Source organism: Rana temporaria, chromosome 1, assembly GCF_905171775.1.
Source record: "Rana temporaria chromosome 1, aRanTem1.1, whole genome shotgun sequence".
Taxonomy (NCBI): domain Eukaryota; kingdom Metazoa; phylum Chordata; class Amphibia; order Anura; family Ranidae; genus Rana; species Rana temporaria.
Window position 1 is genome coordinate 104,956,004 of NC_053489.1, and position 25,206 is coordinate 104,981,209.

Sequence of the window (25,206 nt, forward strand, 5' to 3'; positions counted from 1 at the left end):
CTGTGTGTGGGGGATATGTGAATACAGTGTTATGCAGAGGTGTACTTATAACAATTTTATAGACAAATGATACTATTTACAGTCGCTCGGGGGGCGCGAAATGTTTTCTTCTTCCTAGGGGGGGCATGACAGAAAATAATTGAGAAGCACTGTTCTAGGGAGTGGTCAGTACACTGTGTACAGAACAACTCCAGGTAGACATTTTGCAATACATTCTCAGAAAATTACAGTGGCTGCAGATTGAAGGGGAAAGGTAATTTTTGATAACATTCAATCACAATATGATTTTTACCCACAAAAGTGGAGTTACCCTTTAGAGAAACATCTCCCATTTTATGTCTGCAGAATCTTTGAAAGAAGGAACATCTTTAAAAGGTACACAGATTCATTGCAAACTCTTTTCCACTGAATAAAGTTTACCAATGATTTTAAGGTGAGTGAAAACACTTTCTAGCGTGATCCAGTTGTCAGACTGCACATCAAAAACAGTATATTTTTCTGGTCTCTTGGTACCCAAAAGGGCACGGGGAGACAGAGGATAGTGAGGTTGCACAATGGCAAGGCTTTGAGTAGAGTGCAGAGTATAAGTTAAGCAAATACATAAGGAGTACGCAGTAACCTAGGCATAGAACATCCTGTAACAAATCCTTGGAGACGTGGCAGAAGGAAGGCTCTAGGCAGAAGTAGCGGAATAGTGTGATGGAAGTCACCTCTCAAACTTAAAAAATTAGTGGTACAGTTTTAGGGTCAAGTTAAAAAAAAAAAAAAATGTAAACCTAGCCGACTTTGATCATACTCTTGTTCTTATAACCCCCCTCCCTATGTTACTAGGGAACATTTAATGAAGACCCCCAAGCTTCAATTCTACCACCCCCCCTAGTCCCCACCTCCTCCCCTCCTAGTTTACCTACCCCCATCTTCCTCTCTGCTCCCCTTCTATACCATCTTTCCCTCTCCTTTCTTGCCTCCTCCTTCAGATATTGCAGTCATAGCCCAACACAGACTACCCCAAACGGGGGCAGCACATTCATATGACATGTATTCAACAATAGCAGCAACTCATGTAATGCAGTCACTGCTGCACTTAATCTCTACCAGCAGCCTATGCTGTCTTTCCAAACGGTCCAACCCAATACCCCGACCTAAACACCTTAATAGTTCCTGACAGTTGGATCACAATGCATCCCAAATGCATTTAATCGCCATAAGGAGTAATCCCTCTCTGCCCATGTTTGTTATAGTTTAGCAGTTGGGATGGATTACATCCCCATGCGTAGTTACTAACAACCACTGCACGTTATTTGTCAGTTATGTATATTTTTCTCACCAAACTACTACAGATTTCATCCCCACATAACTGGTATAATTATTCACTCTAACCTAAGATTGCTACTGCACTTGTTTGCCATCTTATTCTTTCTATACCAATAAAATCATTCGAGCAAGAAAAATAAAAGTACACTGAGGTGAATGCATTCCAAATGAAGCCCCTTTTTTATGGTAGTAGAGGGTGACCCCGTCCTAGACACTTAACAGTATATGAAGTCCAGAGTTCGCCAGTCATGGAGGAAATACCCTGAAGTGGACTTCAGGGACTGGGTTCCTTAGCAATGGTAACAGCTACAGCATACTCTGTCTTGTGCAGTCTTCATCTGATATGTATCTGTATGGTCCTGTATCTCACCCTGCGGCTAACTCAACTTGTTGAGCCAAGTGCCAAGGTGAGCACCCATGTATCATATAGCGCCAACAGTTTACACAGTGCTTTACAATAAAAAGTGGGACAGTTAAATACAGAAGGAATAGGAGGGCCCTGCTCATGGAGCTTACAAACTAATAGGAGGTGGTGGTACAAAAGGTAATATTTGATGAAGATGGGGTAAGCTTCCCTGAATAAGTGAGTGTTCAAGGACTGCCTAAAGGCAGACAGGGTAGGCGCTGACTGGACATACTAGGGCAGGGAGATTCAGAGGATGTAAGGCTCTGGAGAAGCCCTGGAGGCAAGCATGGAAGGAGGTAACAATGGAGCTAGAGAGCAGGAGGTCCTGGGAGGAGCGGAGGGGACTATTTGGGGAAAAACTGCAGAGGAGGTTGGTGATGTAGCTGGGGGCAATGTTGTGGATGGCCGTGTATGTTTTTTGCAAAATTGGATTTTTTGGGGGATTATAGAAAGGCAAATAAAACAGAATTGTATCGCATGGTACGGATGGCCTTGTATGTTGTGGTTAGCATTTAGAATTTTTATACAATGGGATAGGGGAAGCCAGTGAAGAGATTTGCAGAGCGCGGCAGCAGTCACGGATCGGTTAGTAAGGTGCATTAGCCCTATACCCAGCACCCTGGCGGGACCAATGGTTGTGCCTTTGATGTTAATGGTAAAGTTATTAGAAGGGGAACGGGGAGGAGGAAATTACAAGCTCAGTTTTAACCAGATGGAGTTTGAGGAAGTGGTGTGATGTCCATACTGATAGGCGAGTTGAGGGGGGGTCGAGAAACAGATCTGGGTGTAGTCAGCATATAGGTGTTATTGGAAGCCATAGCAGGTTATCAACTGGCCCAGTGAAGGGGTATAAAGAGAATAGGAGAGGCCTAAGGACATAGCTTTGGGGTACCCCAACAAGGAGCAAAGGTGGTGGTGTTGAATGTGACACAAAGTGTGCTAAAATAGGTAGGAGAACCAGGAAAGAGCAGAGACGCAGAGGGAGTGGAGTTTGAGTAGAAGTAAGTGGTCAACAATGTTAAAGGCAGCAGAAAGGTCTAAGAGTACGAGTATGTAGTACTGGCTGTTGATTTAAGCAGTTAGCAGGTCATTGGTGAGTTTTAGTAGGGCCGCTTCAGTGAAATGTTGTGGGCGGAAGCCGGACTGTGGGGGATCAAGAAGGTTGGTGTCAGTGAGGTAGCAACTCATTGTAGGATTCTCATGTATAATTGAGGATGTTAGACAAAAACCAATGCCAGTTTGTACTTAAACAATTTTATTAACACAGCCAAGCAGTGATTAACATTCACATCTATTATCACATCATACAAATGTAAATACAAAATTACTACAGTACAATATATATATTCTCTGCATGATCCAAAATATTTGGTGGCCCCAAAAATGTTTAAAATTCAGCAGCTTATCAAAAACTAAAACCATATTTTTTATTTATTTTATTTAAAGTGTAGCTCAATAATCATAGGCAAACTTGAGAAATATCACTCAGTTGAATAGACCGGCAAAAGGAAGCCTTTGGCTCTCCAGCTATTGAGCCGCCACTACATGCACATCCTGTTTGCATCTTCAATGCTGGACAGCCACAGGTTGCCCTACACCTGTATTAGACTGTTACGTAGCATGAGGATACAAGTCCAAAAATTAACATCTTCTAGGGTAAGGTAAAGAAATTGAATATAAAGCTTTCATTCAGAAATACTCTCAACCTAAGTTGCTAGCAGAAAGATATCTTATCTGCTTGTAACAAAGCAATACAGTGGATGTTTTTCATGGGAACATCGATCCCAAATTCTTCTTTATGTATATGTGCATATTGCTTTATAAAAATATTACATTTGATTGTTTTCTCACATGGCTGATTGAACTGTTCAGAAATCACAGTGCTAGAGATTCTATTACTGATGGCTATCTATTCCAAATTTAGTGCTTAGTACCCCCCACCCTACCCAAAGCAGTGGTCCTCAAATTTGTCCTTCGGACCCTGAGAAAAAACAGGTTTCTGGGAATCTTGAAAAACATTCTTCCGATTTATAAATTAGTAACATTCACCTAAAAGCACAAAATATGCTTGGTTCTAGAAAAATAAACCTTAAGAATCACTTCCAAGGCTAAGTTTTTTTTCCCTCCCATTTATTAGTGAGCAATACATAGAGAAGAGTAGTAGCTGTGTCAACATGACATTTGGAAATGATACACAACGAAACATGCTTGTTTTCACAAAGTGATCACACAAATGACAAACTCAATGTTATGAAGAAAAGTACACAGAACACACATACATACTATTTTCATGTTGTGGAATCACCTCCAAAGTAGCCATCTACCAGGTGCCATTTAGATTAATTCAGATTGGTTACTTTATTAAAAAATTTGTTTTAACTAAAATTGGATGCAAAATAGAAATGGGTGCACTACTCCACAGCTACCAATCAGCATTTAATGTGCTTGAGAAGACCAATGTTTAGAACCTGTCTGATGCCCCGCCTACTACTCAAACAGAGCGAGAATCGAGCAGGGAGCATTCCATGAAGGTGCTTGTAGGGTTGAGGGGACCCTATAAAATTGTAAGTGCTTGAGAACTGGGGCATCTCTAGGACATGATCAGGTGTTCTGCACAGCGCAGTGCTGGCAGAAGAATGACTGGAGGAGAGAGCACAGCGAGCAAAGGAATACGTTTATCAATCTGCTGTGAAGGAGCCAACTAGGCTGTACTGTTTAAATGCATGAAATAAATTGGATTACCCATCTGGCTCCACATTCTGGCTGGGCAAATCTCAGACTGGATGAACAGAAATGCAAGTCCTTAGGCATGTAAAACAATGCATGTGAATTTGAACTGTGTATTTAGTAATTTTCTTAGTGTTCAGCTATACAAAACCCTGTAGATTCATAAGCATGTGGTGCTCAGATGGGCTATCAGACTGTCTTTAAAGCCCAACTCCTGGAATAACTTTACCGAGGTTAAAACGTTTAAACTTTTTTTTCATAAAAAGCTACCTGGATTTCTTATACAGCAATCAAATATGCTTGCTTGAATTAGTACAGTTTCTTACATTACTTCTGGTCAGCTCAGATTAAAGACCTGCAGGCCTCATAGACCCCAGTGCCAAGGTGGTGTCTTCACCTCCCTCTCCTAACAATTCGCAAAACGAAGCCTGGGACCATGTGTTTTGTGAATGGCCTGAATAAAGGGGGAAGGGAATGGCTGTTGGCTCTGGCAAGACAGCAGTGCCGAGTTCATCTATGAGACCTGCAGAATTTACATCCGCACAGAATCGGAAGCACATTAAAAGCTGTACTAATCCCAGAATGTAAACAAACAGATTTTCCAGATATAGAAGAAAGCCTGCATGAAGTTTGCTTTTGAGGCAAAGGAATGCTTTAACCCTGGCGGGAATACTTGTGCCTGAAGGTGGGCTTTACATGGCCCATTACATAAGCCCCAATGAGAATTAATTGCATTGGTTTGTATAGATTATAGCACACCACTGTTTGTCATGATGGTCCACTGCAAAAGCATTATGCAGTGCAGCTCTTTTTCATATGAGATCTTGCCATCTAGAGCTCTGCTTTACGCTCCTGCTATATCATTAAGCTGTTAACCAGAATGCAACCCAGGGCACATGACCATCAGTAATTGGTCATCCTTTCTTCACCCTTCCAGAGATCTTTAGCTTTGTACTTCTCCCACTAGTGACAGATCTTTCACTGGCAGCTGTGTGTTGAGGGTGGCATATTAGCACATTGATAATGCATTATACGCAAAGTCTACCCTTCCAATATCAGAACCCATACAACAATGAATCCCCCATTGTCAAAACGATACGCTTTGTAGTTTTTCATCTAACTACAATATTCAAATTATCCTAGTGTACACTGTTGAATACCTTCAGTCTGCACAGGGTTCTTTTTTTTTACAAAACAAAAAAAAGCTGCGCTGCTATAACAAATCCCAGTTAAGTTTTTTATCTATCAATTTAAGTTATAACCAAGTTATTGGGCTCTCCGAGTTTAGTAATTAGAAATAGCTGGAAATGTTAGCACAAACCTTTATATCTACTAAAATGTGCATTACCTGATCTCAAGAGCATGGGCTTTTGACGAATTACTTAAAACATACATTCTTTCGGTATACTGCACAATAAAAGCATTTCATAAGCTGTACTAGAGAATGCAACCTCTTATGACTTAAATACTGGCACATCCCCACAACTTATGACATTGGGCTTAAATGGCAAGTGCGTACAAATTCTGTTAATATGATCCAATGTAAAAGATTTTACTTTGTACATTTACATTTTTGGTTGGATTCCAAAATGCTTACACTTTGGGTTATTACATCCCTTGGGGATTTCCAGGGAAAGTAATCTTCCCTTAACTTACTACTTCTGTTAACCACTACATATACTAATTGGATGTCCCATCCCCACAAATGGCATTTCTAGTATATATTTTACAAAGAATGCAGAAGGAAGGGCTGGACCCTTTGCAGTGACATCAGTGAAAAACCTTGGTTATCCGGAGAGATCAACTGCTACCCCCCCAGTGAGATGTTAGAAACTTGGAGATGATTCAACCCACCAGAATCCACCCATAATTCAGCTGTGGATGGCTTCAGCCTTTAACTACAGCGCTGAAGTGAGATTCCCAAGAGAGGTCCTTCCTACATGTCAACTGAAGAATGTGTATGGTTTTATATGTGTTTACTTTCTGTTACCAACTTAGGTTGATGGGCAGTTTTGATCATTGTTAGAGTTCTTCAAAACAGGGAAGCTCAAACAGGAAAGAGAAGTTAGATATAAAAACAGTAAACACAGACCTCCTGAGGTTCCTACAACATAAAAATATTCAAGTAGAGAATTCTACATCACATAGCAGCAGCTATTTCTGTAGTTTAGCACTCTAACAGCACTTTTATTCAGTGTGAAAGACAGACAAGTTGTAAGCCGTGCTTTTAGCATGCCAAGAGGCAGAAAACACTGGAATGTAACAAGACAAAGACCCACAATTCTATAAACATTCCATCGACATTCAAAAACTGTCAAAACGAGACCACAATAGTAAGATGCTTTTAAATATCCCATGATGCAAGAATTAAAGAACAAAAAAAGGAAAAAAACATACACACACACACACACCTAAAAGGCAACCCTGTCTCCTGTAGCCATCAAGACAAAAAGACTGGTATTATAGCGTCAAACATGGCTTTTATGTGAAGGAATTGAACAGGTTAAAAAAAAAAAAAACTCGTTTTGGTAAAATGCATATCAATTTTGCATTTGAATGGTTTTATAAAAATGTTCTGACTTATGCTGGCAAAGTTTTGTGACAAAATCACATGAATTGCAAGGGACAACTATTAATACAACAAACTATAAATACATGTACTACAAATTATAACTTATGCATTTGCCTTGTCAAAACTGAAGATCTACAATAAACACATTATCTCAATTAAATAAAGTAACAATTTCTGTAAAATAGTAAATGGTTAAAGTGTAACTAAAAGGCAAACATTATTTGTTATGCCTAGCGTAAGGGAGTGTTATAAACCGCATCAGTTTTTTTTGGCCATCTGTTTCCCATTGGGTCGATTTGTCTTCACTTCCTGTGCCATAGCTAAAACAGGAAGTTAAAAAGGAAATCCCTCCAAAGTTAGGGAATCCAGGCATGTCACCACAACCATCGGTACCCCATTGGAAGATTTCCCCTCCATTCGTGTTCGGAGGTCAACCCAAAATGTGGGATTTTCTTTTACTTTTGATGATAAACAGGACACAAGAGTATTTCTCCGTAAAAATAGCAGTGACAGCAATAAAAACTGAAAGGTGTTCTAATCCCTCTCCACAACAAAAAATTAAAAAGTTTTGCCTTTCAACTTTAATGCGAACCAAAAAAAAATTCCTTGTGTTCACTGTCCTTTAAAGACAATAAGAGAATCTAAGCACTTGGCAAATTTTCAGTTTTCTAAAGAAACAAGGAGTTAGAGAGCAAACTTTCCATTTTATTAGATTATTAAATACCTTAGCAGCACTATTAATACTAATAATTTATTAGGTATAATAACTTATAAAATGCTGGCATTCATCTTTACTTTTTTTTTTTTCACACAAATGCAATTGTTTTTCATCTTAACATAGAAGAAGAAATGTTGTCAATAGAAAACATTTGCTTTTGCTTTCTAGGCTTACTTTTAGACTTCCTAGAATCCTTTGGTTTTTTTGCATCTTTCATCACTTATCAAAATAAAAAAAGTTTTAGCAAGCTATGACTATATTTTTTACTTGCCAAGGATTTGCCAGGGCAAAACTACACCCTTTTTAAGATAGTTTTCTTTTGAGTTCACCTATCCTCAATTACCATATAAAGCTTTAATAAAACCATGCAACATTAAAGAACAATACTTCTTACAAAATTGATTTCAATTGTTTAATTGCAAAACGAGTTCAGAGCAAAGTAAATATTCTATTAAAAATGGTTATGGCTTAACATTGCAACTTTTTATAATCTGCTTTAAGAAAGTGGAAAAGTGGCTGTTTCAGCTCTGACCCGCAGAGTTTAAGTCCGTTACTTTTCTTTATCATCATGGGATACCTTTGAGGCGACTTGAATTATTAAAGACTTGCACTTTTACATCAGCACTTCTGTTAAAGAGTGCCGGTTAAAGTTTTCATATTCACAGTACATAAGAAAATACACATGGAAAGAAAAATAAAAGGTTAACTTAATAAGGGTTTATTCACAGGAATACAAATGAAGGGAGAAAAAAAAAGCAACATAAAAGAGCTGAACAAATTAATTTGGGGATGTAAAGGGGGACCACAACCCAACATTCATTCTGTAGCTATTTGAATTGTACTCCAAAAGTTTCAGCTCAGGGTACATAGGGCCACCAACATGCGCCATCGATACAGTGCATATACCCTGCATCACATCTACAAAATCAATGCTTTATGATCATGCTTTGACAATCAACATAAGAAAAAGAACTTATGATGGGTAATATGTTGTGAAGTGTCAATGAATACAAAATTATAGCAGTTAACTTGTTGTCTAAAGTTTTCAGTATGAGCCATCTAATTTGATCTTACTCCGTGTAACTTTTAGTAATCACTAGTACTTAATCATGCAGAAAGCACATCACACTGATAGCACAAAGGCAAACAGGTTTTTGCACAATTCAACCAGATTTCCACATTGTGTTGCTATATGACGTTTATTTCTTTCCCTATGCTGGAGATTTTATCATTTAACCCTCCCTTCCCCATCAATGAGACTCACAGGGCAGTGAGGTAGGACCCTGCTGACAGACAAAAGGGCTAGGGCTTAACCGTATTCTATAGCACTTAAAGTAATAATCTATGATACCTAAAACAGACAATATGGATGCAGGGTGAAACTTAATGAATAAACCGCAAAAAAAAAAAAAAGGAAGAAAAAAAAAAAAAAAGGCGCATACAGGTAATGTTGACCTACCCTACTATGTGATACAAACTTAACCCCACTAAATGTATTAATTCTTAACCACTACAAGAATCCTGGACTGCATGCCCCGGGAGAAGGAAACCCCTCACGACACTGGTGCAAAGCACTTCATATTCTCCTCTAAACTGGAAGAAACAATATGCCTTAGTCTATTGTTTAACTATTGCTGCCAAACAAAAATTGAAAATTATCATTCAGCAAAGGAGTGATTCTTAAAAAAATATATACTTATATTAAATGTTCTTCGTAAACTAAAATAAGGAGTTTTGTTTTAACTTGTTCCTTCCCCTCCTGAAGAGAAAAAAAAATAAATAATATAAAAAAAAAATACTAAATTTGGCATTTTGGTGGACATCAATTTATGCAGTAGATCTTAACTTATTTCACAGGCATTTGAAGTGCAGACTGCAATTATCTGCTCGTAATACGCGCAGCAAGCTGTGTTTAACTTTGCCAACTTCATCTATTTATGTCTTCATTAACATGCAAACACAGAAAATTCCCAATTAGCGGGATAGTTAGGCAACCCTTTTGCTTTAATATAAATGCCATTTACTGCTATAATCCCCCATTCCTAAGATTTCCTCTGAAGTGTGCAAAAATTTGTTTCTTCCTACTTAACCCTCTAGAGTTCAATTATAAAGGTACTCTTAAGTACAATTCCCTATATACCAGAATGTGCCGTTTGGCGATGAGAATTTGCTTCTTCACATCCAGTGCAGTATTGTAAAGGAGACATATTTCCACCCACAAAGGCTCCAGACGGTTTAAACGTTTCCCAACATCGACTTAATACAGTGACGGCAACACCTCCCTCCCGCCCCTCCCAGTAGGCTTTGGGATTGTACTGTGTTCCCTACTGGTTTGCCCTTCCCCCCTCTTAAAGGGTAGCTTTTTCCCTGGGTGCAGAGGCTCCCCCGCTGTCTCCCAGACTGAAGGACCTATGAGAGGAAAAAAAAAATGTTTATAGATTGAAGAATATACATACACACAAGCTTTTCAAACAATTTAGGCTTCTTCTTCTTCAAGCATTACACAACATTGGGCCTGCAAAACTACATACATAGATAGGGACAGATCCAATCAATGCTAAGGAGTGAAGGGGAAACTGATATGTTTTAGAGAGACGTGTGGGACAACCATAACCACTTGCCTACTGGGCACTTTTACACCTTGCCTGACCAGGCCAATTTTCAGCCTTCAGTGCGGTCGCACTTTGAATGACAATTGCGCGGTCATGCAACATTGTACCCAAATTAAATGTTTATTTTTTGAGACAGATAGAGCTTTCTTTGATAAAATTTAATCACCACTGGGTTTATTTTTTTCCGAAACAAACCAAGAGAGACTGAAAATTCTTTGTTTCGGTTATAAAAATTTAGCAAATAAGTAATCTTTCTTCTTCACTGATGAGGCGACATTGATGAACAGTGCCCCAATTATTGGTGTAAATGTCCCATCACAGGATCACCAGTAATGGACTTTACTTTTCTCACACAGTGATAGCGCTGAGGAAAGGAAATGCCGATAACCAGCATTTGTTTACATGTGATCAGCTGTAATTGAACACAGCTGATCACATGGTAAAGGGCCACTGTGATTGGCCCTTTACCTCGATAACAGAGCAGGGGGGTGGGGTTCTGGGAGGATGTCAATAGACACCCTCCCAAAAACTGGATTATATCACTGTAGCCATCTTTCAGCGATAGCGGGGTAGGCAAGTGGTTAAAAATAGATCTCTTCAGGGAGCCAAACGTGGCTCAAATTTCAGATGAACCCTGCTGAATTGGCAGAAAAAAAAAAATCCTTCATTTTGCAACCCCTTATCTGTACAAGTATTTTTAACAGTCAAAAGAAAAGAAAAAAAAAACACACCTTAAAGTAATCCTAAACCATATTTAAAATAAAACATGTTATACTCACCTGATCTGTGCAAGGTTTTGCACAGAGCGGCTCTGAACCTCTTCTAGTCGCCCGCTGATGTAACTAGTTTCACCCCTTTGGCGAGTTCCCCCATAGGAAGCCGCTTCTTATGGGGGCTCGTGCAGGCTCGATCCCGAGCCATGCTACCCACTACCACAGACAGAGGCTCAACCTCACCACCTGTTCCCTCATCATAGGATTTGATTGACCACAGCAGGAGCAAACAACAAGAAAACAAGGGAAAAGTGCCTCCAAGCATAAAAAGGTTTTCTTTTGTCTGCTGCCATACAGAGATATATATTGTGGACCAGCCATATGAACTTTTTATATCAATTATATGTGGTAATCAATACTATCTGGTTCCTTCTGGTGTCTGCACTACACCTATTTTTGGAGCCAATTGTTCCCACTGCTTTTTTCCCCCCTCTACATTAAGATAAAAAACCTTAGGGTTTTAGAAGCACTTCCCAAATAAAAGCATGGCGGAAGCCAATGGGTATTTTCTTGCAAAAATGTAAATACCTGGCTGGTATACTGCCTGAATCACTGACCAAGAACAATTATGGATATCAAGTCAGAATAAAGATACAATTCCTTATCTGAATATTTTGTTTTGGCTCAGTGAACTACTCAGAGTTTAGTCAAGCACATATCAATTTCAGGGGGGGAGATAACAAATGGCAATTTTGAAGCTTCCTTCAGGAAAGGATTATCTAAAGCCTAGTATACATTAAACCATTTATTTTTTTCTTTAATACAGCAAGCTGAAGGAAAAAACAAACAAAAAACTGACAGCTCAGGTTAGAGCTACTGTACTACTAACAATCTTATGTTAGTACAGCCACATACCCTGCTTTTCTATTGTGTTCTGACAGGGGGGGGCAGCTCCCATGCCAGAAGACTCCAGTCAGCGCTCTCAGCTATCAGCTTCTTCATTTTAACAAATAAGCATGCATTAGTAGAGGCAGGAGATGCTTAAATATTGCAATTCTACTTACCCCTAACGGTGAGACTGCAGCTAGAGCACATCTAGGTTAAACTCCATAGTATGCTGCAAGACGTTCTTTAAGGGGAAGTGGAAACTGGTCTGAAAAGCGTCTCCAATTTTCATCCCCTACTTGGTTTTTAAACCCATGAAGAATCTAAAAAGAAAATTACATTTAAATTGCCTGAGACTGCAGAAACAGAATGAAGCAGCTGAATTAATGCATGCTTTGGCTTAAAAAAAAAACCACACAAACCAAAAAAACAACCCTTGCCCCTTTTGATCAGAGGGCAGTCTATCACAAGGAGGTCTAGGAGGCAGGACATTGTTACATCGGCTGCACAGCGATTCAGATCTGACACACATCGTGAGATTGCATTACCACTGGGGAGGCTGTGTATCATGACAGGAGTGAAAAGGAGGGGGGAGGAGGGAAAACTGAGGGTCGCGCCGGAATGATACATGTGCGGCACCCAGCAAGATGGCCCCGTCTCTTTTTTGGCTCCATTATATGCACTTTTTTTTCTTTGTGCCCCTGAAAACAGAATTTTCGGCCATTATGTTTCAGCAGCCGAAATTTCAGAGCACCACTAGATTTATTTATATTATTTTCAATACATTTGCAAATATTTTAAACAAACTGCTTTCACGTTGTTATGGGGTATTTGTATGGGGTGTTTTAAGAATGTTGAGGAAAATCATGAATTCAATCCATTTTGGAGTAAGGCTGTAACATAACAAAATGTGTAAAAAGTGAAGAGCTGTGAATTCTTTCCAGATGCACTGTACATTTGTAACACATAAAATAATCCTTTTCCACAACAGTGTAAAATTGCAGTGTTATACAGTAACGGAATGAAATTAAACTAGAATATTATAAGTTTAGCAGAGTCAACAATTTAGCTAGTTCATAAAACTAAAGCGCGTGTTATACCTTACAGAACATGTCTCGAAGATCTTCTTTTGGATTAATCCACGATGCAACAGCATCACAGAAAAATATAAAATCCTGAAAAAAAATAAAGAAAAATGTGATCAATGGCCAATTACTACATTGGAGAATTAAATTCCCCTTCTAGAAACATTCATGAAAACTATAATTGTCCAATCCTATGATAAAAATGTATAGAACATATTACTATATATCAAAAAACGAATCACTAAAGTTGAAAAAACAAACAAAAAAAACACCCAAGAGTGTGTACGCGGAGGAGCATGTCCTGTATGAGCTCTGTCAAGAGTGCATACATACATCAGGGGTGTCCAAACTTTTTTCAAGGAGGCCCAGATTTGATAAAGTGAACATGCGTGAGGGCCGACCATTTTGCCTGACATTCTTTAAACCATTAAATTCCGGTCTAAGTGTGTTCGTCTGAGCACTAATACACAGCCCAAGAAGAATTTTCTTGCCTTTGTGGCTGTGTGAGTAAAGAGATTAGCTCAGGTGTGTTATTTGGAGATATTTCTTTTGTGGTCCTATTACAGAGACCGCCAAGTAAAAAGGAGATTATCCTGGATGTAATCTGATGGCGCTCGTCCCGCCCCCTGGCTGTCCCCCCGAGACAGCACCAATAAATACAGTATATATCCAAATTACCAGGGGGGGCCACATTAAACTGAAACGTGGGCCGCAATTGGCCCGCGGGCCGGACTATGGACATACAGGGATCATTATTTAAAAAAAAAAAAAAATGACTACATTTTAAAATACAAAAACATACACAAACCAAAACCATAAGAAAACAAGTAAACAAATAATACGGGGGCTTTATTGAGTAAATTCTACACAATTCGTCTGCTTAAGTTTTGTTTGTTTTTATAAATATGGCAGCTGTTTCTACCCAAGCAATGTGAGCAGAATTTTAGCGCATTTCCAAATTTAGTCCTGTGGAAACCATGAATCCCTTATAAGTGAAGAAAGCCAACCTTTTATGAAACACTATAGAAATATCACTTATAAAGCTAAAAGAAAAAAAAAAACGCATGGATAATTTTACCTGAACTACACCTCCAGGATTAACACTGATCATAGTACAAATTCCACGAAAAGCAGAATCCTTCTCCTCATTGTCCCGAATGTTTCGTAATGAAGTACACCTAAGGAAATCCCAGACAAGTTACACTACCCTCAACTTTACAATAACATAAATAAAAAGATATAGAAGCAGGTGTTAAAACCCTAATACAAAGTTGCTGTAGTGCTGGTGTTTTCTTTTAATTTTCAGAAAAATACAAATGGTATAGCAAATCTCTCACTATAAACAATTAAAATGGCCATTCACATACAGATAATCTGCAGAGTAGGATAATTTAACAACAACTCTGCCATTAACCAGCACACACTTAATCTGCCACTGACCTTTACCTGCTGGACATCATCTGAACAAGGAGAAAGATGTGATTTTACATCTCTGGTCTTTAAGGGGACATTAATCGACTATGTTTTTTATCATATGTGACCATCAACATTGATGGTCAACCCTGCTGTACAAGAGGCGGCCAAAGAAGAGAAATCTAAGGTGGTTCCATCTGCCTGTGTATGTCTTCCTTTTAACAAAAGTCCCCATAGTATGGACCATTGCCTAATATGTTTAATTTAACAAAATAAAAATTTTAATTGTATATTTAAAACTGCCATATACACCACAAAAAAACAATATATTTCAGGAAAGTCGCCAATGTAACTATTGCATTGTAAGACATAATTCATTGGCGTGCAGAATATGTGCATGCATCATTTCTATCAATTCACAATTAATGCCGCTTTAAGTATACTTGTAGTTTACTCATGGAAGAGGGCTCCATAATGTATTTTAACAATGAGATATCACTAGTTTCTAGTTCAGCAGAGGCAACAGTCACAAAATGGATCCCTCCAATGTCTAGACTACAGGTATACTTGTATACAACAAGCTCTAGACACAGCAAGCATGTGACAATCTTATCCCATGCTCCCATGCATCATCAATTAGTTAGCCACAACAAAGAAATAGGTAACAGTTTACATGACAATGTTTGAAAGAAAAAAAAAAGAAAAAAATTGACGAAACCTAGGACAAGATTAGTCACATGGCTGACAAATGACTTCATGTAATAACTGACAAATAAAAAAAATAAAAAAAAACACAAAGATGTGAACTATAAAGAAAACATGAAGAGAAATGAATTAAAAAAAAAAAAGATTGAAGAATACACACCAGGGTCTTATAAACTGCTGTAGCATGGGGGCCACCTCTTGAGGACAAACGTAACCAAGACGACCAATTGTTATTGCTAAGGCAACGCAATCACGGTTATACACCACCAAACGCCAACCAAGACATGAGCAAATGAGGGGGGGAGGAGGAGAAAAAAAAATAAAGAAAAAAACAACAAATAACTCAGAAACAGAAAACAGAATCTGTGTATGATAATAACATAAGATATCACTAGTGTAGTTTATGAGCACTGCCTTTGCAAAGGTAGCGACACATGACAAAACCATCTGAGGAAGGTTAGAGGTTTGGAGGGGAGGGGAAGGCAATGGGAATGAAGAAGGAGGAAATATGAGAGAACACCTAAAACACAGAGCCTACTTTGCTTGTTTGACAGACTAAATGCATAAATATGGGGAAAAAATATGTTTTATATTTTTATGGACGAAACCACTCATAAAAGTTCTAACGTTCCATATCGTCAGTGATCTATTTACTAGGCTTCTGATCCATGTCTTAAATCTTTTTTTTTTATCCATTTAATAATCAAAAGTCACCACTTTTTACAACACATGCAATGTCACTGTACTGCCATTACTGAGAATGTAATCAAGGACTGAACAATCCAAGCTGGGCCACAACCAAGGCACCATTTTATTAAGCCCCATCTGATCTGTTTTCTGCTAGCCATGAGTTTATAACTCATAAGTTCACCTTATGTAACATTTTACATCCATATTCAGGGTGTAACATGTTACAAAGAAATGTGCATTATTTTTTGTTAAAAACTGAATTTATTCTTTAACACATAGGCCTCAAGAAAGAATCAAGAGCCAATCAGGTAAATCTAGGAGCACACTGACCTCTTTGGGAAGCCTGTTTACAGACTACTTTTTTTTAATTTTATTTCAGATTAGCAAGTGCACTGAAACTTACAACTTAGGCCGGCCAAACACGGTTTAAATCTTAGCTAGTTCCTGCTGAACCCGCCAAGATTCAAACCGTTAATGGGCAGGCTAAATAAACCAAGTTGACTGATCAACTTGGGTAGAACCAGCCTGCCGCATTATCGCTAGCGGCTGCTTCAACCAAAGAGTTATGCAAACACTATTCAGGGTGAGGAGATAAAGCTAATCTAAACTCAAGAACAAAAATTTATATATAGAAGCTTACCAACCCTTAGATGGTAGTTGCACTAGTTTCCTTTATTCAGGCGTTTATTTATTTCCACCTGGTAAACCTGCCAGTAACATGCTCTCTTACCTAAGGTGGCAACACTCACTAAAATGTATCTAGGAGTGGTAGAACCACTCCAGGCTCCTTTTTCATTTGGACTGCAACCACCCCTGCCCTACCATCTTCATAGCAAGGAAGCTTCCTGTAGTTTACACTGGAGCTTCAGCTTAGTGCAGAGGAAAGAAGAATACTAGGGAGAATGTATTCAAACTGCAGCAGACAGAAGCTGATTGGTTATTATACTCAATTTTAACTTGTTCAGTTATACTTTGAAAATGAAAGACAGAAGCTGATTGAATGCCATGTTACTTGTCTCTTTGCATCCCCCTTACTGAATTTAGCCCAAAAAAAAAAAAAAAAAGGGTCAATACATCTAGACTAGAGACTGTTTGATAAGCTTCATTTTTTAAAGCAGAACAAATCAATCCCATCCTTTACACTTACAGCAAAGGAAGCTTCTATCTTAGCCTCTGATCTGCAGTATCCATGATGCTACATGCGTTTTCAGTTATGACACCAGCTATCTGATCGCTTGACGGTTCAACGAAGAGCCAACATAAGCATACTAGCAAATTTAACAGTTATCATTCAAGAAAGTTAAACTGGTCGGTTTAATTCCATTAAAAATATTTTGTTCCTGGATTTGCAAAGGAAAGTGATTCCAATAGGATCAGGCAGATCATTAAATGCAGGGCAAAAAGGGATTTTGACAGCTTTCTAATCCATAACTGGCTATTACACAGGTTGTTCAGCGCTCACTCAACACTTCCCAAAAACTAAATGCATTAAAAAAGTGTAGACCCCCAGTTACCGGTTACATGTTTCCAAAACCAGCTTGCATGTGTGTTGTGGCAGGTACAATGTATACCTGCCCTGCATGGAGTTAACCATGTTCAATTCACACATTGCATAAGATGGGGATTTTGAATACACATATACCAACATTATCAAAAGCCAAGTTATTGCAGAGGGAAAAGAGACTAGGAAACCATAGTAAACACGAAGCCAAAATGAAAGTGTAAAAAATGTGAAAGCTTTTCCAAGCATTAAAAGAATGAAATGTTTTTAGGCATCATATAATTTTGATTCAGTCTGTGCATTTTAGGTGTGCTCTCTCATTCGGGATGATTTAATTGTCCAGACAAGAGAAATGAGAGGGGATGCAGGAAATAATTTAAAAACTCTGTAAGCAAAGAAAACAAATACTAAAAACTCAGCAATTCTGTATAGAAGCAGCATAAAACAAAACCTATGTTCAGGTGACAAACTATGCAACATTCCCATTAAACAGGCATTTGTGAACAGTCTGATGACAGCATGCAATTAAAAGCAGATGATGTTCTTTCAGTTTAAAAGCTCAATGTGGGATCATTACTTAAACAAATCACTAACTGCCCTTAAAAATGAAGGGAAATCAAAAGTTAATGGTTGTGTCTTCCACTTGGGGATGCTTCCACTCTTACTTCCTGTTTTGTCTGCACAGAAAGTGAGATAAAAGTATTCCCAAAGGGGATACAGATAAAAGGACCAAACACCCAATTCAAAAATAATTTAGTTTGAGTTGTATTTTAAGCTAAAATATTCCAGTAATTTGCTTTTCACACACACATACTGTTCCATAAGCAAATCTTTAAAGCGGAGCTCCACCCAAAAGGGGTTGTTTCACTTTAAGACCCCCCATCCTATTCACCAAATGGGGGGGGGTTTAGAGAGTACCTGGTTTTGACAGGCGATCCGAGTGGAAATCCCCCCCCCCGTAGTCTTCTGGGACATGTCATATGTCCCAGAAAACTGTGGCTCGCCCAATGGGAGGCCGCAAGCTGTCACACCTGGGTGTCGACAGTTGAGATGCCAGCACCAGAAGACCAAGGGAAGGAAAAGCTAAGGCGAGCACATTATAGGATACTGGGACATGTGATTGTCTGTTAAAAGTCAGCAGCTATAGTTTTTGCAGCTGCAGATATTTAATAAACACAAAAATTACTGGAGCGCCGCTTTTAAAGAGACATCTAAAAAAAAGTGGTTAAAAAAACACTGCTTCACAAAGTTACACAATCACTGCAATGCCCAAGAGCAGCATGGAATTATGCAGACAGTAAATTTACTGTGGGGTGTTTGCCATCACCTATGAAGACTCTGCTATGTCAGTATCACCTTTATACATTAAGCAAATATCTTCAAGATCTCCCTTTCCTTCCCCCACTCTGTCTGCCAAAGATTCTCATACCGGCTCTCTGCCACATCGATCTAACACAGAAGCTTCTCTCCCCCCCCCAAAAAAAAAAATCACAAAAGTCAACATAACCCATCAACACTCTGTATCACATTATTCTAGTACAGAAATCGCTATAGGACCCCTGTTATATTGCAGAAAGCGGTGGACAGTAAAGCTGGTCATAGATAGATAGACCGCAATTTGGTTGGTTCAGCGGGGACGGCCAAACTTTTATCTATTTTGGGCCATTTCCCCCTGTTACAGTCTTATTCCGAAATGGATTCAATTCGTTATTTTCCTCAAAATTCTACAAACAATACCCCATAATGACAATGTGAAAAATCCGATTTACAAGTATTCACAGTCTTTGACATGACACTCAAAATTTAGCTAAGGTGCCTCCTGTTTGGACTGATCATCTTTGAGATCTTTCTACAACTTGATTAGAGTCCACCTGTGGTAAACTCAGTTGGTTGGCCATGATTTGGAAAGGCACACACCTGTCTATATAAGGTCCCAAGAGCACAAACCAAGACATGCCGTCCAAGAAACTGGCTGTAGACCTCCGAGACAGGATTGTATCAAGGCACAGATCTGGGGAAGGGTACAGAAAAATTTCTGCAGCATTGAAGGTCCCAGTGAGCACAACAACCTCCCTCATTCGTAAATGGACATTTGGAACCACCAGGACTCTTCCTAAAGTGGTCCGCCCAGCTAAACTGAACGATCGGTAAGAAATGGGCCTTAGGGAGGTGACCAAGAACCTTGATGTAGAGGGGAGAACCTCCAGAGGAACCACCATCTCCACCAATCAGGCCTCTATGGTAGAGTGGCCAGACAGATGCCACTCCTTTGTAAAAGGCACATGACAGCCTGCCTAGAGATTATCAAAAAGGCACCTGAAGTGCTCTTAAAATTCTCTGGTCTGATAAAACAAAGATTGAACTCTTTGGCCTGAATGGCCAGCGTCATGTCTCGAAAAAACCACACACTGCTCATCATCTGGCCAATACCATCTCTACAGTGAAGCATGGTGGTGGCAGCATCATGCTGTGGGGATGTTTTTTAGTGGCAGGAACTGGGAGACTAGTCAGGGTCGAGGGGAAGATGAATGCAGCAATGTACAGAGACTTCCTTGATGAAAACCTGTCCAGAGCGCTCTGAACCTCAGACTGGGGCAAAGGTTCATCTTCCAACAGGACAACCCTAAGCACACAGCAAAGATAACAGAGTGCTTATGGGACAACTCTGTGAATGTCCTTGATTGGCCCAAGCAGAGCCCAGACTTGACTCCGATTGAACATCTCTGGAGAGATCTGAAAATGGCTGTGCTCTGATGTTTGCCATCCAACCTGATGGAGCTTGAGAGGTCCTGCAAACAAGAATAGAAAAACTGTCCATAAATAGGTGTGCAAAGCTTGTAGTATCATACTGAAAAAGACTTGAGGCTGTAATTGGTGCCAAAGGTGCTTCAGAGTATTGAGCAAAGGCTGTGAATACTTTTGTACATGTGATTTTTAATTTTGTTTTTTTAATACATTTGCAAATATTTTATACAAACTACTTTCACAATTTCATTATGGGGTATTGTTTGTAGAATTTTGAGAAAAATAATGAATTTAAGTAAAAAAGTGAAGTGCTTTAAATACTTTCCAGATGCACTGTGTGTAAAGAAAAAAACTATTTTGAAACCTGTATGGTCTTGCTTAGGGTCAGCCACAGTTGCATGCTGATGTGAATTTCTCTATGCACCCAGACTGTGCTTTCACTCCAACAATCACAGGTAAAAATGTATTTAAGCCAAAATAAACAAAAGAAATAGGCTCTAAACCAATCTATGAAAGCACAGTCTGGGGGCATAGAGAAATTAAGCCCATATACACCCAGTTAAAGCGGATCTTTTCATCCTTTTACTAAACTTCATTTCCGCATGCAGATGTAAAATCCTCAAAAAAAAAACAGGAATTCAAGTTACCTCGCTTGCGTTCACTTTCTTGTTCCCCTACAGGCACTAGTGAAGTAGCCCTAGGCACACAGATGTCCCATTGGAAGGTAAAATCACTAGTGCCTTCAAGGAGATCTCATTTCTCATATGGAACTAAACTCATTTGCAAGACTTAAAAAAAATAAAAAAAGATTAATGTTTTTTGGTGCATGTCGTTATGTGCTCCATCTTGCACATGCACAGTATAATATTGTGAGCCGGGGGAGGACCAATCAAAAATGGCAGTGCGGGAACAGGGACACAGGTTGCACAGCCTGAAAAAGCCACAATACGAAAGAAAGGAGCATGGATATATGAAAGTGTATTTGTTTATGTACACTGTATTACATATTATTGCCATTTTCTGTAGAGGAAATTGAGGGAGGGGTTAAAAGGGCTGGTTTACACTAGAAGTGCTCTGCGAAGTGCATCTGCATTTGGATTGCTCTTCAGAGAACATTTGGCAGGTGGTAAGGAGGCAACGGTATGGCCTATTCGTTATCGGTTTTAACCGACCTGCAAAGTAAAGGCATAATGTGCAAGTATGCAATGCATACTAGCACATTATGTGAAACTTACCTGCAAACAAAGCCCTCGACTGATGCGTTATACCGGCACAGGTGGCCATTCCTTCAGAGTGCATGCGCCAATGACATCATCAACTGCATATACAGTAAATGTTTCTTAAATGGTTTCACGTTTAGGAGATATTTACAGTACCCATTTGTAAGCTTTAATATAGGCTTACCTATAGGTACAATTAATCAATAGGAGTTACAACAACTTTAAACACTGCACTAGCGCACTGCAACTGCTTGCATTGTGGGGCACCCCCATTCAGTTAAATGGGTCACATTTAGCAGAGATCATCTTTGCTGCACTGCAAAGAATCATGGCCACAAGATATGTACTCTTCTTAGTTGCCTTTGTAGCATTACGGGGAGGGTTTGGAGGTAATTCAGTAAAAACGCAGCTTGGATACGCATTTTTACTGTCCCCTCAAACAGTGTAAATGCAGGCCAAGGGATTATGTGGCTTGAGCTCTTGCTGAGCGTACCCCAATATCCATCCAATTAAAATTTATTAGGGTTTCAGCATACTTTACAGAAAACATTTTCAAACAAAAACGCATTACATTACCGAAAAGAACTTTAGCATTCATATGAAATGATTTTTGTTGTGCCAGTAATGCTGTATAAGAAACTGGGCAGGCACTGCAGAATGTTTTAAAAGTGTATAGTAGTTTTGCGCTTATTTTACATTAGCCATGGCAAATAAAAACAACTTTTTTGTTGTAGTCTAGGTTATATATAACCATGGTCTTCTATCCATCCAGTAGATGGAGTCTGCACACATGTAACAAACAATAACTTTCAACTGTGTTGAAACAAGTCCATTTTACTCATTCATCAATGGTGACTCCCCATCCTCATCACCTTAACAGAATTATTCCAAGGGTTTTTCTTTTTAGAAGACCAACAAACAGAGCAAGGCAATCCTGGTCTTCCATTTTCTCTCTTAATGGAGATGATATATATGTGTGTATATATATATATATGTATATATATAAAAATATTGCACCTTTTTTGCAGGTTAAAAAAAAGAAGTGCAATTATAATTGATTTTGTTGCAGGTGCCTGTAAATCATTACACCAGCTATCAGCAGATCGCTCATGCCATGCAGGTCTCCTGCACACGGTCAGTTCATTGGCTTACCCGTACATCCCATACGGGTGAACTACCACAGCACCTTTTAGGTGTGACAGATACTTACGCCCCTGGTAGCATGATGTGGTTCCTTCTTCAGATTCATATGTCCTACAGTGACATAAGAGGAATTGGGTGGAACCAAAGCATAGAGTGGGAAGAGCAGGTATGCTTCACGCCCAAGTCCTCCCATACAGTGGGAGGAGCAGGTATGCTTCACACCCTGCAGTGGAGAAATTTGAAGGGCCCCTGGAAAGGTAAGCATGGTTGGTCTTTTATAGCCTGGGCTGTGTCTACAAGGTGAGTGTAACTTCAAAGGATGGTTTATATGCTTGCATATCGCATACAAATATACATTTTCTTTATGATTAGGACTAAACCTCTACATTTTGGGGAAAAAAAAAATCTAAGGCTGGTCATACATGTTAAATTTTCTTGTACAATTTTCCTTTAGATTTACCTTAGTGCAAGGGCCTGCCTAATTGGCAAGTTGCTTTGTTTTAACCTTGTATGTTTTTGGTAAATCTAAAAGGAAAATTTTACAAGAAAATTGAACATGTATGGCCAGCCTTAGTCTGGTGAAATGTGAAATATTGCCCTTGAACACTTACTTTTTCCAGACAGCAAGAGAAGCTCCAGGCCCTGTTCGCATATTACCAGATAATCTTAACTGCTCTGCTCAGAAAAAGCCTGTTTAGAGAGCTCAAATAACTCATGCCCCAACACGCATAAATGAATGAGTCAGTAAAGTTTACCACATATTGTTTTCTCTCAAGTCATTTATCATCCCACAGTGAACTTTTAGTCAAAGAGAACATCACATTTAACATTTATAAAAAGAAAATACAAAAACTAACTAAACAAAAATACAAGAGTATATGAGCCTTACAATTATGTTGCTGTATTTATCGACTGTTTCCTTACTATGACTTGGAGATTATAGTTCTGCTATACACCATCTCCAATTACACAGGATTAAACAATTCATAGGCTAAACACCCTGCTGTAACGGACAACATTGAGCTTCCGTATATACAGGAATTCTCTTTAAAGCTTATAACATACAGCAAAAATACATTAGTTTGTAAATGTGGAAGTTTTCTGATCATCATTTAAAGTAAAGGCTAAAAAAGGAACAGTTTAAATACCTTGTCCCCCCCAATTAATAAATATGCTGCTTGCAACAAACAACAGTGTAAATGCCCCCCCCCCCTCTTGTTTTTTAGAGCGGCCATGTGCCTACAAAGTTGTGTGTGCTGTGTGTCAGTGCTAGGCTTGCTACTCTCTACCCCTCCGATAACATTACAGCGGTGAATTCAGTACTGCCATCAAGCCTCTCACGGATGCACAGCATAAGGAAGCTCTGATTATGTGACTGCTCCAAAGTGGGGGGTGCCCATTTATTGCAAACAGTATGAGGCATGTTAGAGGGGAGAAAAGAGGCCTTAAGCTTTATTTTAGCCTTTCTTCTACTTTAAATTCTTATTTGATAAAAAGATGCTAAAATGCACAAGTCCAGTCCATTACAGTAGAGCTGTAGAAAACCCCAAGGCAGCATGACCCATCATTTCTGAGCCGTTTCCATAGTTGTCAAAGGAAGTAAAAGTTCTCTGGCTTTTTAAATATGAATTCCAGATATGGTACATTTTTACAGTTACATTGATGCAGCTTGGAGCAATAGAGTGTGTGTATATATACACACACACACACACACACACACACACACACACACACACACACACACACACACTTGCCATACCTAGCAGAGGCCCCTGAAAACCGGAACTAAATTGGACACAGCTACTCCAGTAATCTCTTGCTTCTGTATCCTGAGCGGCTGGCCTGCTGCATTGAGAACACAGGCAGCCGGCCACTTAGCACAGATGCTATTTGTCATCTGCCAGCCTCTCTGTCCCATCCAATCAGAGAAGGCTTTGCATTCGTTCAGAAAATGCAAACCAGTCTCTGAATGGTGCCCATGCTAAGCAGCCAACCTCCTGTGTTCAGAATGCCTCAGCCCAGCCACAGAAGCAAGTGGAGATCACTAGATTAGCAGTGTCTACTTCAATGATTTCCTGATTTCAATAGCATCAGCCAGGTATGGTATACATAGTTACATTAGTCCAAGCTGGACCAATGTAACTACCCGTATTTATTGGTGTATAACACGCACAGGCGTATAACGCGCACCCTAAGAGGGAAGTTTCAGGGAAAAAAAATTTCCACAGCCCCCTGCATAAAACACTCCAATAAACACAATAAAATACCCATACCTGAAAGTCAGCTTTAAAGCCTAACTCCAGCCAAACATTAATTTTTGGGATAGACATGTAAGAATACTTAAATTCCTGTTCATAACCCTATATCAGCAGGTCGAAAAATGAGAAAAGCAATAAAAGGGAATTCTTTCACTTCCTGTTTTGACAGGAAGGGGAAACTTTGCCATCAAGGACACAAACAAGAAATTCCCCACTCAGTCCAAAACTAAATATAGAACAAATTATTTGGTTGTAGCTGAGCTTTAACTCTTTAGGTGCTGAACCAATTTTGTTTTTCCCTCACTTGTTAAAATTACATTTTTTGGCCTGAAAATGACTTAAAATACCAAATACGTTACACACTTTCAGAAAGCAGAGGACCTGTAGAATAAAAGATGGTAGTTGAAATTTTTTAACTTTATCAAACCAAAATTTGCAGAAAGGATACAATATTTGCAGAAAACATGCAATACATTTTAGTGCACAAAAACACAATATC

General features: G+C 39.1%; 1 protein-coding gene across 2 annotated transcripts in view; it reads right to left on the reverse strand.

The window, feature by feature from the left end:
- Window positions 1-4,097: 4,097 nt before the first annotated feature.
- TNPO1 (transportin 1) overlaps window positions 4,098-25,206 on the reverse strand; it is a 230,386-nt gene continuing 209,277 nt past the window's right edge. For both annotated transcript variants that reach the window (XM_040341460.1, XM_040341459.1), the window contains exons 20-24: window positions 15,311-15,386; window positions 14,111-14,210; window positions 13,048-13,122; window positions 12,127-12,270; window positions 4,098-10,146 (exon numbers count right to left, since the gene is read on the reverse strand). In XM_040341460.1, coding sequence (XP_040197394.1) covers window positions 12,163-12,270; window positions 13,048-13,122; window positions 14,111-14,210; window positions 15,311-15,386 — 359 coding nt within the window. In that variant the 3' untranslated portion in view covers window positions 4,098-10,146; window positions 12,127-12,162. The remainder of the gene's footprint in view (window positions 10,147-12,126; window positions 12,271-13,047; window positions 13,123-14,110; window positions 14,211-15,310; window positions 15,387-25,206) is intronic.